General features: G+C 37.1%; 1 protein-coding gene across 8 annotated transcripts in view; it reads right to left on the reverse strand.

Annotated features, from left to right (window-relative positions):
• NUP98 (nucleoporin 98 and 96 precursor) overlaps positions 1-13,834 on the reverse strand; it is a 118,819-nt gene that overhangs the window by 83,567 nt on the left and 21,418 nt on the right. For 4 of the 8 annotated variants that reach the window (XM_011286593.4, XM_011286589.4, XM_011286590.4 and 1 more), the window contains 5 exons: positions 12,874-12,981; positions 11,443-11,623; positions 9,796-9,959; positions 6,121-6,258; positions 4,567-4,705 (listed from right to left, as the gene is read on the reverse strand). In XM_011286593.4, the coding sequence (XP_011284895.1) occupies positions 4,567-4,705; positions 6,121-6,258; positions 9,796-9,959; positions 11,443-11,623; positions 12,874-12,981 (730 nt within the window). The remainder of the gene's footprint in view (positions 1-4,566; positions 4,706-6,120; positions 6,259-9,795; positions 9,960-11,442; positions 11,624-12,873; positions 12,982-13,834) is intronic. The other 4 variants (XM_045038799.1, XM_011286592.4, XM_019811901.3 and 1 more) reach the window with 2 other exon arrangements.

The raw sequence follows: 13,834 nt of genomic DNA on the forward strand, positions 1-13,834 counted from the left end.
GGTGGCTCAGTTGGTAAAGCATTCAACTCCTGATTTTGGCTCAAGTCATCATGATCTCATGATCAAGCCCTGTGTCAGGCTCTGCACAGAGCCTGGGATTCTCTCTCCCTCTCTTTCTGCTCCTCCCTTGCTCACGTGCTCTTTTTCTCAAAATAAAAAACTAAAAAAATGCATGTAATCTGACATAATCTATTTAATTCATATACTCATTAAATCTTTTCTTCAATTGTGCTAATAGCTATGCCACAAAACAGTACTGCTACTCAAACACAGTTTTTGGTTTTTTTAAAGAAAACAAATGTACTTGGAAATATTCTTTTTTGAGTTAAAATTTAACCGGAAAGGGTCTTCCATTCCCATAAATAGCAGAAAATAAGATACTTGTGAACTACCTCAACCCACACGAGGGAAATAAGTCCCAACTTACACTGTTTATACCACACATTTCCTCAGATTCTTACTGACAAATGTTGATCAACTCTGTTATTTCAAAACAATTTTTAAAGTAAAATTAAAAATGATTAATTAATGGTTAATTAATTTACAACAAAGGAGCCAAGAATATACAAAGGAGAACAGTTTGTCCAATAAATGGTGCTAGGAAAACTGGACAGCAAAAGAATGAAACTGGACCACAATCTTACACCATACACAAAAATTAAAGACTTGAACTGCAAGACCTGAAAGTATAAAACCCCTAGAAGACAATATAGGCTGTGAGCTCCTATGTAACATCTGTTGGGGCAATGACTTTTTGGATGTGACACCAAAAGCAAAGGCAACTAAAGCAGAAATAAACAACTGGGACTATATCAAACTTAAAGGGCTTTTATACAACAAAGGAAACCATCAACAAAATGAAAAGACAAGCTACTGCATGAGGGAAAATAACATCTGATAAGAGGTTAATATCTATATAAAGAGCTCAACATGATAGCAAAAAATAATCTAATTTAAAAACGGGCAGAGGATCTGAATAGACATTTTTCCAAAGAAGACATACAGATGGACCAAAGACATATGAAAAGATGCTCAACATCATTAATCATCAGGGAAATGCAAATCAAAACCACAGTGAGGGCTGTCTGGGTGGCTCAGTTGGTTAAGCATCCGACTCTTGGTTTCAGCTCAAGTCATCTTAAAGTTTATGAGCGTGAGCCCTGTGTCTGGCTCTGTGCTGATAACACGAGGCTGCTTGGGATTCTCTCCCTCCCTCTCTCTCTCTCTGACCCTCTCCCACTTGTGTGTGCATTCTCTCTCTCTCTCAAAATAAATAAACGAACACAAATAATTTTTTACAATAGCCAAAATACTGAAAACAGTATTTCGTATTTTAAGTATCCACTGATGGATAAATGGATAAAGATGTGGTATGTACATACAATGAATATTATTCAGCCATAAAGGAGAATGAAACATTGCCATCTGTGACAACATGGATGGAATTTGAAAGCATTATGCTAAGTGAAAAAAGCCACTCAGAGAAAGACAAAACTGCATGATCTCACTTATATGTGTAATCTCATAAAACAAAAGACGAGCTTATAGATACAGACAATAGATTGGTAGTTGCCAGAGGCAAGGAATGGGAGATGGGCGAAATGGGTAAAAGGGGATCAAAGGTACAAACTTCCAGTTATAAAATAAATAAGTCATGGGGATATTATTTACAGTATGGTGATGACAGTTAATACTGTCTTGCATATGTGAAAGTTGCTAAACTAGTAGATCCTAAATGTTCTCATCATAAAAAAATGTGTACCTATGTATGGTGACAGATGTTAACTATTAACTAGACTTACTGCAGTGATCATTTCACAATATACACAAATAACAAATCCTTATACCTGAAACTAATGTTATATTTCAATTATATCTCAATTTAGAAAAATAAGCCTAAGGACTTAAGTATTCAAATAGCTCCTTAACTGCCCACTTAACCATACAGCATAGAAAAATCACTGATATATTGCCCAACATCATCTTATTATTACAAAAAGAATCGACCTTTTTAAACTGTTGCTCCCACGTATAGGCATTCTGTCTGTAATTCCTCTCCTGAAACAATTCTATTCCTCCATTCACTGAGAAATTCAGACACTAGGGGCACCTGGGTGGCTCAGTCGGTTAAGTGTCCGACTTCGGCTCAGGTCATAATCTCACGGTTCATGGGTTGAGCCCCACACAGGGCTCTGTGCTGACAGCTCAGAGCCTGGAGCCTGCTTCAGATTCTGTCTCCCTTGCTCTCTGCCCTGCCCCCACTCACACTTTGTCTCTCTCAAAAATAAATAAACATTAAAAAAAATTAAAAAAAAAAAAAAGAAATTCAGACACTTATCTTATACTCACTTAATCTTAAACTCGTTCCTGCCAGGAATATTTACTAAGAAAATGAGCTGATGACTCTAAAGAATGACTTAAGGATCTTGCAACACCAACTGTGGCAGCAGGTACTCCAACTTACTTTAGGTATCCCAACTTTTAACTCTGTGGATTAACCAGCATCAGAATGAAACAAAATCCCGTAATGGATAATGTGTGACCAACAATAACTTAGCAACACTCTGAATCTTTGTATAACCTTATTCCATTTCCAGATTTGTTATATGGCTTATTTCCAAATCGGAAGATTCTTCTGCCCACAAACTCAAAGTTGAAAGGTTCCCAAGACAACAAGAGAATCAAAGAAAGCCTTACCTAGCTCTGGATTCCTCAAGGGTGGTAACGGAAATTTAAATTCACCCAAGAGTAGAATAAAACTTGCCACCCTGCAACTCCCATCTGACTCAGAGGGAATCATTACTCTTAGGGCCCCATTTGTTCACCCTTTAAATCATTTAACCAAGTTTTAGTGAGCACCAATGCTATGCCAGGCACTAGGTCAACACTGGGGATTAAAAAAGAAAAAAAACTAGGACCATTCAGATTCATCACAAAAGCTAGTGAGGCATTTTAGATAAAAATGAAATCTTTCATTTTCAAACCACTGGACAGGAGTGTGTGTGTGTGTGTGTGTGTGTGTATACATATCCAACAAAAAAAATCTCCAAACATATCAGAAATCTGCAACCATGGAAAAACATCAAGCCCAGCCCACTTCATCATTTTAGCCTATATAAACAAATAAAAACAGTGTTTCTGAACATGAAGCATGCTACAAAAAAAGACATGCATTTTCAAAGGGAGGGAAAATTGGCTCTTGAGGGGTTAAATGAATCATAGATATACAATGGTTTATGGCCCTTGAAAGGGCCACAGTACATAAACAGACACACAGTACATATGTGATATTAAAATCTCATAGGATGAGAAGATAACTAAGAAACAACTGGTCTAGGGGTTCCTGGGTGGCTCAGTCAGTTAAGCATCCAACTCTTGATTTCAGCTCAGGTCATAATCTCACGGTTCGTAGGTTCAAGCTCAAACTCGGACTCTGAGATCAAGAGTGGCATGCTCTTCCAAATGAGCCAGCCAGGTGCTCCACTGACCATGTCTTTTCACTCATCTTCCACTAAGTATCCCCAGTGTGTAATGATGTATCTGGTATGTAAAATCCTTAACCGATATTTAAACTATTATTTCCCTTGATCATAAAATGAACTTTCCTTATCTAATGCAAATTATGTTAATAATTTGTTAAAAACTTGATTAAAAGCTTAATTAGGTAGTTACAGAAGACATAATGTTCTATTAAAGTTTAATTTTTTTAGCATTATCTCTGAAAACTAGTTTAGGGCTGTATTTTAATTATTGTTCAATCTTATCTGTATTTTCTAAATTTTTTATAATGGACACATATTCAAAAATAAACTTTTGCAGCTGAAGGAAAGCTTCAACTTTTGATAAGAATCATGAAATCTCAAAAAAACAAAAATCAAAACAAAAATGACAACAAAAAACATTTAAAAAAAAAATCATCAAATTTGTATACTACTTCCCTATTTGAAACCTGGCCTAAGAGAATGTGTTATCTCGGGGCTTCTGGGTGGCTCTGTTGGTTAAGTGTCCAACTCTTGGTTTCTTCATTCAGGTCGTGATCTCACAGTTTTGTGAGTTCGAGCCCCGCATCTGGTTCTGTGCTGGTAGCATGGAGCCTACTTGGGTTTCTTGCTTTCTCCCTCTCTCTCTGCCCCTCCCCTGCTCATGCTGGTCTCTGTCTCTCAAAATAAATAAACTTAAAAAAAAGTGTGCGTTATCTCAACTGCATGTATTTCATTTATGGTTTCTCAACTATTGGTGAGGTAATCCAAAGGAAATGTATTTCCTTATTTTGAAAAACTTCTATCTCCATTAGAGAAGCAACTTTCTACAAGGTAATACTGCATGTGTTGAATGGCCCATTTTATCCAAAGCAGGGAGTTGGGAGCCTAATAATGAGGTAAGGCAATTTTTATCTAAGTATGTCAACCCATGTCTATGATTTTAAACCTTTCCCTCTGGTACCTCACATCAAGCCACAGCTTACCTGAGAATTTTTTAATATTCCCAATCATATGAATCAGGAGAATGATGTGTGGTATAGTCAGTGTAACTTTAAGAGAGTCAAACCTGCTTTTTTATATGTACCAAAATTGGAAGTGTTTGTATTGGTTCCTAAAGTCAGGGTTGGTTTGTTACCAAAGAGCCCGCCACTGGTTGTACCAAATGAAGGAGCACTGGTTGTGCTGGTTCCAAATGTAGTAAGCTTGTTATTGCCAAACAGGGTCTAAAAAGAACAAAATACAGGAAAAATTTAAGTAGTATAAAGACACACTCCAAACAGTAAACAGAGGTTACACCTCAGATATACTGGATTGGATGTGAGGGAAGTGAGAGAAGAATGTCATAACTTTATGAAAAAGTAGGAGGAGAATGAATAAAGACTATAAGAAAAATCTACTAATCTGAGCAAGATGGGACTTTACAGAGCATGCTTCTAGCCTGAGAAGTTAATGGCAACCCTTCAGCAAACACAGTATTTCAGTACAGCAAAGAAAATAATCAGGTAATCAAATATTTTTTTTTTTTACCTGGTAACAGAAATGTTCATGTATTTAATTTGCCAGCAGAAACAGTTACAATAAAAAATTTAAACATGCTAGAACATGGATGAGCCTTTAAAACATTATGCTAAGTAAGGTGGTCACAAAAGACTACATATTATGTGATTCCATTTATATGAAATGTCCAGAATAGACAAATCTGTAGACAGCAGGCTTGAGGTTAATTGGGGGGAAATGAGAAATGACTACTAATAAGTATGAGGTTTCTTTTTATTAAGGTGATGAACATGTTCTCAAATTGACTATGGTAATAGTTCCACAATCAGTCGGTATACAAAAAGCCACTCAATTATAAACTTTAAGAGGGTGAATTGTATGGCATATGGATTATATCTCAATAAACTGGTTACTAAGAACTTTTTGAAGAATTACATAATTTTCTCAATTTCTCATCTCAATTAGCTGCCCAAAGAAAAGTTACGAAATAACAGATTGTTATTTCCCTGAAAATCACATTTTGGGATTTTTCTTTCTTTTTCATTTTCTTTTTTAATTATCCACCAACAGCATGTTCAAAGCTTTTTTTTAACGGGTAAATAAGACAGATGGGCTGTTTTATATTGATTCTTATAGTTTAAGTGGTAATACAGAATTTACTATTATTTTTAGGGTCAAGCGCACTCCTAAATAGTTGTTTACTTAGATGACTGAACAGGGAACACAATTCAGTTAAGCCTCCAGCTGCAGGAAAACCATGAGATCACCAACTTTAGTAACTTGGAATTCTTAATTCTCAAATATCATACCAACGTATCACCCAAGAGAACAGAGTACAGGAACTAAAAATTACCTGACTTAATAATGAAAGCACTTCAATTTAGACTCAACAATTTAACCAATTGGAGTGATACTGTGCTATAAGTAAACTGTACATAAGCATTGCGGCAAAGAAGTTTAAAAAAGAACTTACTACTTGAAAATTAACCTACTAAAGTTACTTATTTTTGTACCAAATAGCTTTTAATTACTATCAGCACTAAGACCTAATAAAAACACTTGAAAAATAGTTAAATCTTTCTTAGAAATTCTTTAACAAATTTATACATATCTTCAAATTAGATCAACTATAATAACCTACCGAACCGACAGCACCAAATCCAGTATTGGGCTGCCCAAAGAGACCTGTTCCTGTTCCAAATGCTGTCCCAGTGCTGGTGTTTGTAGCTGTCCCAAAAAGACCTCCAGGCTGTGAGGCTTGGGTTACTCCAAATAAACCCTGCAAAAGGTATCTACATTAAAAGATATCCTACAAGTCAGTTTTAAGAATCTTAAGATTAATAATAGCTGCCATTTTGGGTGAGCCTGGGTGGCTCAGTCAGTTGAGCATCTGACTTCGGCTGAGGTCACGATCTCACAGCTCATGAGTTCCAGCCCCGCGTCGGGCTCTGTGCTGACAGCTCGGAGCCTGGAGCCTGCTTCGGATTCTGTGTCTCCCTCTCTCTCTGCTCCTAACCCACTCGCATTCTGTCTCTATCTCTCTCAAAAATAAAAAAAAAAACCATTACAAAAAATGTTTTTAAAAAACACAGTTTATAAGATAGATATTATGCTAAACACATAAAGCATTATTTTTCTTCACAACAACGAGCAGGGCCATTTAAAAAAAACAAAAAACAAAACCCTCATATCTACATATAAGCCCAATGAGTTCCAATGTCCTGGGCAGTGGTAAGACTTTATACTAAACTCTTACGCTCTAAGAGACAGCAGGATTGTAACACTGAAAACAAAATATGACAGAATGCTTCATTTTCAGAGAGTTATGCCAAAAGAACTAATCAATGCTGAGCCGGGCAATGGACTTTGAATCATACAACTGAAAACAATCAGCTGGCTGAAATTATCAATCTGGACACAGAGGCAGGAGTGTAATGTTAAGTCTTAATTTGACATGAGAAACTATACTAATTACAAATAAAGTTTATGTCATCCAGTGCTTAAGAAGATATTTTATTTATACATTAGTTAACTAAAGAAAAATATTGCGGGGCGCCTGGGTGGCTCAGTCGGTTAAGCGTCCGACTTCGGCTCAGGTCACGATCTCACTGTCCGTGGGTTCGAGCCCCGCGTCGGTTTCTGTGCTGACTGCTCAGAGCCTGGAGCCTGTTTCAGATTCTGTGTCTCCCTCTCTCTCTCACCCTCCCCCGCTCATGCTCTGTCTCAAAAATAAATAAATGTTAAAAAAAAATAAAAAAAAAAAATATTGCACTAATGAACTATTGCTGAAATGAGAATTCAACAGTGATTTCATTCTTTTTGATTGCCAAGTAACACTCCATTGTATATATATACACCACATCTTTATCCATTCATCTGTCGATGGACATTCAGGCTCTTTCCATACTCTGGCGATTGTCGATAGCACTGCTATAAACATTGGGGCGCATGTGTCCCTTCAAAACAGCATTCCTGTATCCCTTGGATAAATACCTAGTAGTGCAATTCGTGGGTCGTAGGGTAGTTCTATTTTTAATTTTGTGAGGAACCTCCATACTGTTTTCCAGGATGGCTACACCAGTTTGCATTCCCACCAGTAGTGCAAAAGAGATCCTTTCTCTGCATCCTCGCCTGAGTTATTGATTGATCTTAGCCATTCTGACAGGTGTGAGGTGGTATCTCATTGTGGTTTTGATTTGTATTTCCCTGATAAGGAGTGATATTGAGCATTTTTTCATGTGCCTGTTCACCATCTGGATGTCTTCTTTGGAGAAGTGTCTATTCACGTCTTTTGCCTATTTCTTCACTGGATTATTTGTTTTTTGGGTGTCAAGTTTGATCAATTCTTCATAGATTTTGGATACTAACCCTTTATCTATTATGTCATTTGCAAATATCTTCTCCCATTCTGTTGGTTGCCTTTTAGTTTTGCTGATAGTTTCCTTCGCTGTTCAGAAGCTTTTTGTTTTGATGAGATCCCAATAGTTCATTTTTGCTTTTGTTTCCCTTGATTCTAAAGACGTGTTAAGAAGTTGCTGCGGCCGAGGTCAAGGAGGTTTTTGCCTGCTTTCTCCTCGAGGATTTTGATGGCTTCCTGTCTTACATTTAGGTCTTTCATCCATTTTGAGTTTATTTTTGTGTATGGTGTAAGAAAGTGGTCCAGGTTCATTTTTTTTGCATGTCACTGTCCAATTTTCTCAGCACCATTTGCTGAAGCACCATTTGTCTTTATTCCATTGGATATTTTTTCCTGCTTTGTCAAAGATTAGTTGGCCTGGATTCCTTTCTTTGTTGAGTGTTTTTATCATGAAAGGGTGTCAAATGCTTTTTCTGCACCTACTGAAGTGATCATGTAGTTTTTGTTTATTATGTTTATTAATTTTCCTATGTTGAATCAACCTTCCAGGATGAATCCCACTTGGTCATGGTTATCATCTTTTTCACATTTTGGTGAATTCGGTTTGCCAAGTATTTGTAAGATTTTTGGGGTTTGAGGGGTGTCTGGGTAGCTCAATCGGTTAAGTGTCTGACTTTGGTTCAGGTCATAATCTCACAGTGTGTGAGTTTAAGCTCCGTGTAGAGCTCTGTGCTGACAACTCAGAATCCTTGGATTCTGTCTCCCTCTCTCTCTGCTTCTTCCCTGTTCATGCTCTGTCTCTGTCTCTCTCTCTCAAAAAAATGAATAAACATTAAAAAAATTTTTTAAAGATTTTTGGGATCTGGCTGTACTGGTTTTTTAATCAGATACAGTATCTCTAACTTAAAGGCCAGTTAAATTCTGAAAATTTTAATCAATAAATCATACTTCTCATTAATCTTAATTTTATTCTTCCCAAAAAGAGTCCTTAGAAATAAACTGGTAAAGGGGCACCTGGGTGGCTCAGCTGGTTATGTGTCTGACTTTTTTTTTTTTTTCAACGTTTATTTTTGGGACAGAGAGAGACAGAGCATGAATGGGGGAGGGGCAGAGAGAGAGGGAGACACAGAATCGGAAACAGGCTCCAGGCTCTGAGCCATCAGCCCAGAGCCTGACGCGGGGCTCGAACTCACGGACCGCGAGATCGTGACCTAGATGAAGTCGGACACTTAACCGACTGCGCCACCCAGGCGCCCCATGTGTCTGACTTCTGATTTCAGCTCAGGTCATGATCTCACAGTTTGTGAGTTCAAGCCCCCAGTGTCAGGCTCCGCGTTCACAGTTCAGAGCCTGCTTTGGATTCTCTTTCTCCCTCTCTCTCTGCCTCTCCCCAGTGCACATGCGCTCTCTCTCAAAATAAAAAAATAAAGTTAAAAAAAAATACAGAAACTGGTAATGACTCTAAGGACTTTCTCTTTTGCTTTTTGCACAGAAATAGCAATTATCTAATATGGCTCTGAGTTTTAGTCCTCCCTTATTTATTTTAATGAACTACACATCTTTGCCTGACTCCGCTTAAGGAAAAAGCTGAAAGAATATGCTGAAATACAGCTAGTAATTTGTAAGTATTTTCTCCTATACTCCATAGAATGAGTAGAGCCAATGTCCTAAAGTATAACCTTTAGTGGCTAATTCTAGCACATGAAGCAGCTCCTGGTGATAAGGAAATATGCTTGGAAAGAATAAGTGACTTGCTCAACAGCCCCTCAGTGAGGAGGGAGTAAAGTTTGGACTAGAATCTAGGATTTAATTATTTACATTTTGCATATTCCTTTCTATATACCGTCAACCCTTAAGAACTACCGTAGAGGTAGAACTTGCTACTTTGATATGATTAAAAGCCTCATTACTTAGTTCTCTGAATAAGACCTGGAGTTAATTAAAGGTCTGTTTCCTTACCATGGTATTAGTACTTGGCTGTCCTAGTGTGCTGGTATTACCAAAGGAAAAGCCAGTGTTCTGGGTGGTTGTGGCCTGGCCAAATGGTTTACTGAAGAGGCTGGTAGTCTGCTGATTCTGTTGGCCAAAGAGACCACCTGGATTTGTTCCAAACCCAGTTGTACCTTTCAGAAAAAAAGAAATACGGTAAAAATAAATGGAGAAAAGAAAAACCCCCTCAAATCTCACATTATTCAGTTACTGCAACAACATTAATATTCTTGACTAAATGATGTAGGAAATCTACATATCTACATATCTAAATGACATAGGAAAATTTCATTCACTACTCAAAATAGATAACCATTTCACTTCCCATCCTTTTTCACCTAACTCTGGATTTAGTTCAGACTTCAATTCCTATAATACTACTCTGACTCTAAGAACCCTGGCTGGGCTAAGTAATCTTTTTTGAGTCCCAAACTGTCTTCTATTTACAAAATACCACACCACACTCAGAATCTATATGTGTATTTTAACCTTGTTAGATTAAGTTTTTCTTGAGAACAGAGGCTTTCTATTTCACATAGGATACACTGTATTTGATAATGAGTATGTGGCTAAACTACATCACAGGATACCAAGTCTGAAATGAATGTTAAATGCCACTTAAATATGTATTTATCTGTATATTCGCAGGTGTGTATAAATCTCTGTAAAAGATCACAAAACAGTCCAACTTTTGCGTGTTTTACGGAGGAAAATAATAGCTAGGGGAAGCAAACAAGATACCTTTGGTTACAGACTTTTTTGTGTCTCGTGAACTTTTTATCATACATATGTATTACCTGTACAAAAGTAGTGTTTTCATAAAGTAATTTAGTCATCATCATAAGACTTCTCTCTTTCACATCCCACATAAGAGCAATCTATCGGCAAATCTCATCAGTTCTATATTCAAACTGGGTCTAGAATCTGACACGTTTACTACCTCAATCTCCTCAGTTAAGCCACTATCATCTCTCATGTGAATGAAGCAACAGCTTTTCTAATTTATTTGTCTTCACCCTTGCCCCCTTAACAATCTTTTTTTCTCGAGTCTTTGAAGTTGAAACACAATGTTATATTAGTTTCAGGTGTACAACCTAGCGATTGGACAAGTCTCTAGGTTATGCTATACTCACAAGTGTAGCTACCACAATCTAAATATAGCAGCGTTCAGATGATCCTTCACTCATAATCACATGACTTCTCTTTCTAAAACTTCTAATGGCTTCCTAACTCAAATAAAAATTCAAATCTTGACAATGACCCACAATGTCCTATAAAATATAGTCCTTATATCCCTTAATACTTCCCCCTTGGTTCTCATTATCTTTGGAAAAAACTCAGGGTTTTTAGACTTACAGCTTCCTCTGGCTGGAACGTTGTTCCTCCAGAAATCTGTATAGCTTTATCCTTCACATTCTTCAGATAGGTCACCTTCCAAATGTCACCTTATCAGTGAGGCCCTTTTTAACCATCTCCATTTACTGTGTATCTCTCCATCCCCATCTACATATCAGACACTCTGTTCCTCTGACATTGCTGAATTATTTTATCAAAAAATGACAATTATGTTTTACTTTTAGTTGTCTGTCCCTCCTCAATATGATGCCAAATGCTTACTAGTTCCAAAGGCTGTTTTGTTCTGACCATATGCAAAGCCTGAGTTAGTGGTAGAGGAGCTGAAGAGTCCTGTTGCACTGGAGGTGGCTGGAGAAGACCCAAACAAGCCAGATGTGGTACCTGCTCCCACCTGGTTCTGCGGGCCTTTCCGGTTAGCCTGATAATCCTCTAAACGAAGTTCCTAGAGGAAGGGAACGCGTATTTCCAATCTTAATATGCAGCCAAAAAAATTATTTAGGAAACTAAATACTTAAATTTAGAATTCAACGTTCATGTTCACATAGGAACCATGACTAAAAAACAGAGAAGTACAGAACATGAACTTATCACCATTACAGAAAAACACTTTCCACAGTGTAGAGTGGACACTAAAATCCATACCATAATTACTAAAACCACAGGCCAAAGGACCAATCATATCTTAATTTTAATTTTCTTTTATAAACAGCAATAGTTTCTTTTAGTACAAGGCTATATAATAATCCTATCTACTCCCACCCCAAATATAAAAATTAGCTAGAAATATCAAAGTTTCTGGGACGGGATGAGGGGTTTCAGAAAATTAGGTAAAAAAGGGATACAGTTTAAGAGTTCTATCTCACACGTCAGGGTGTTTCTGTACACTCCAATAAATCAAGTACAGTATGGGATGTAGAGGAAGCAACAGCTATAACTAGGGATGACACTCAAAATATACAACATACTATCGTATTATAGTATGAACAAACTAACTTCATGCAATGCCATGGATAAATCTCACAGTGTGGAAAAGCAGACTTAGTAGGTAATGTAAGATTCCATCTGTATAAAGTTCAAAATGGGCAAAACATGGGCACTCACAATAGTAGTTAGCTTAGGAAGAGGTGGCGGGGCGAGCGGGGGGATTGTGCCTAGGGAGACCGGGCACATGTGGGACATCAGGAATGCTGGTAATGCTCAGTGACTTGATCTGGATCCTGGTGACATGGGTCTGTTCACTTGGTGAAAACTTAGTATGTTGTACACTTATGACTTTGCATGAGTTTACTAAAATCATGTGCATGTCACATACACACACGTCGCCCAGTATAATGTGAACAACATACAATCACAATGGACTACTAACAGAACTGTACCAGTACAAACAAGCTGAATATTGACCTTCCTAAAACAAGATATGTATAGATAATACATTAATTTTTAAAAATAATTTGCTTGTGGAGCACCTGGCTGGCTCAGTCAGTAGAGCATGTGGCTCTTGATCTTGGTCAGGGTTTTGACTTCAAGCCCCACGCTGGGCACAGAGCTTACTTAAAAAAAATTTGGTTGTTAGTCTTTTACATAAACCCAGTGAGAACCATTGATCCTAAAAATAATCAAAAACATTTTTAAAAGTTGCTTTCCTATAGAATCAGAAGGTTAGGCTGATATTCTGTATTGCATTTTACTGACCTCTAGAGACTTGCTTTCATATTCTTTCATAGCAGTAATACACTGGTGCTTGGTACTGATGTTAGTGCTAACTCCAGCTTTAACCATAGTATCTGTACCAGTCGGAGGCTGTAAAGGAAGATAAAAGCAAATATGAAAGTCTAAAGCAAATGTCTAAGTCTAAACTTTAAATCCCTACTCTCCAGATACAATTCTTCAACCACTGAACTCTACACTATCTAGTCCTGTAGGTCTTTTGCTAAGTCAGAGTTTCAATGGCGCTTAATTAAATACATTGCATTTCTGATCTCTCTCCCCTACGTTATCTAAATAAATCAATCGCAATAATAGTTATCACAGACATTGAGTCCATAAACAAGCCATCTAATTACATACTAAAATACATTTAATACTGTATGCATAAGGAAAACTTCATCCAATTTACCCAACATGTACATTTAAACCTGAATCTCTGAGTTCTATCTCCTACCCTGCTCTGAAGTATCTGAAAGAAAGAAAGAAAGAAAGAAATACATAAAATAAAGCGAAGTTCTGCTTTGTAACTGTTGTTGCATTTAAGAAACATGGAAGCAGGGTTTTTTTTTTTCCCCTATAACCTTATGAGAAACAGGCACAATATATAACCAAAGTTTTCTACTAGTATTGCCAGTTTCCTCAATTATTACACTTTCCAGGAATTATTTTTCCCTATTATTTATAAAATTTAGGTTTCTAAATTCAATATTATGACTTCACCACCTTGCCTGAGAAATTCTTCATTTCCTGGAGTAACTTTTAACAAGAAGTTCAGTCAAGACCTACTTTCCCCAGATTTTCTTTAAGCTAACTGCACCTCCAGCCTACCATAAGTATCTCCCCAATCGCATCAAATGGTATCTTACATCAAGTAATATTCCATACATTTTCATAAACAAATCTTCCATTCTAACCCTCTGCCCAAGTCTTAAAAAAGCCAAAGAAA

The sequence above is a fragment of the Felis catus genome, chromosome D1, assembly GCF_018350175.1.
Source record: "Felis catus isolate Fca126 chromosome D1, F.catus_Fca126_mat1.0, whole genome shotgun sequence".
Taxonomy (NCBI): Eukaryota; Metazoa; Chordata; class Mammalia; order Carnivora; family Felidae; genus Felis; species Felis catus.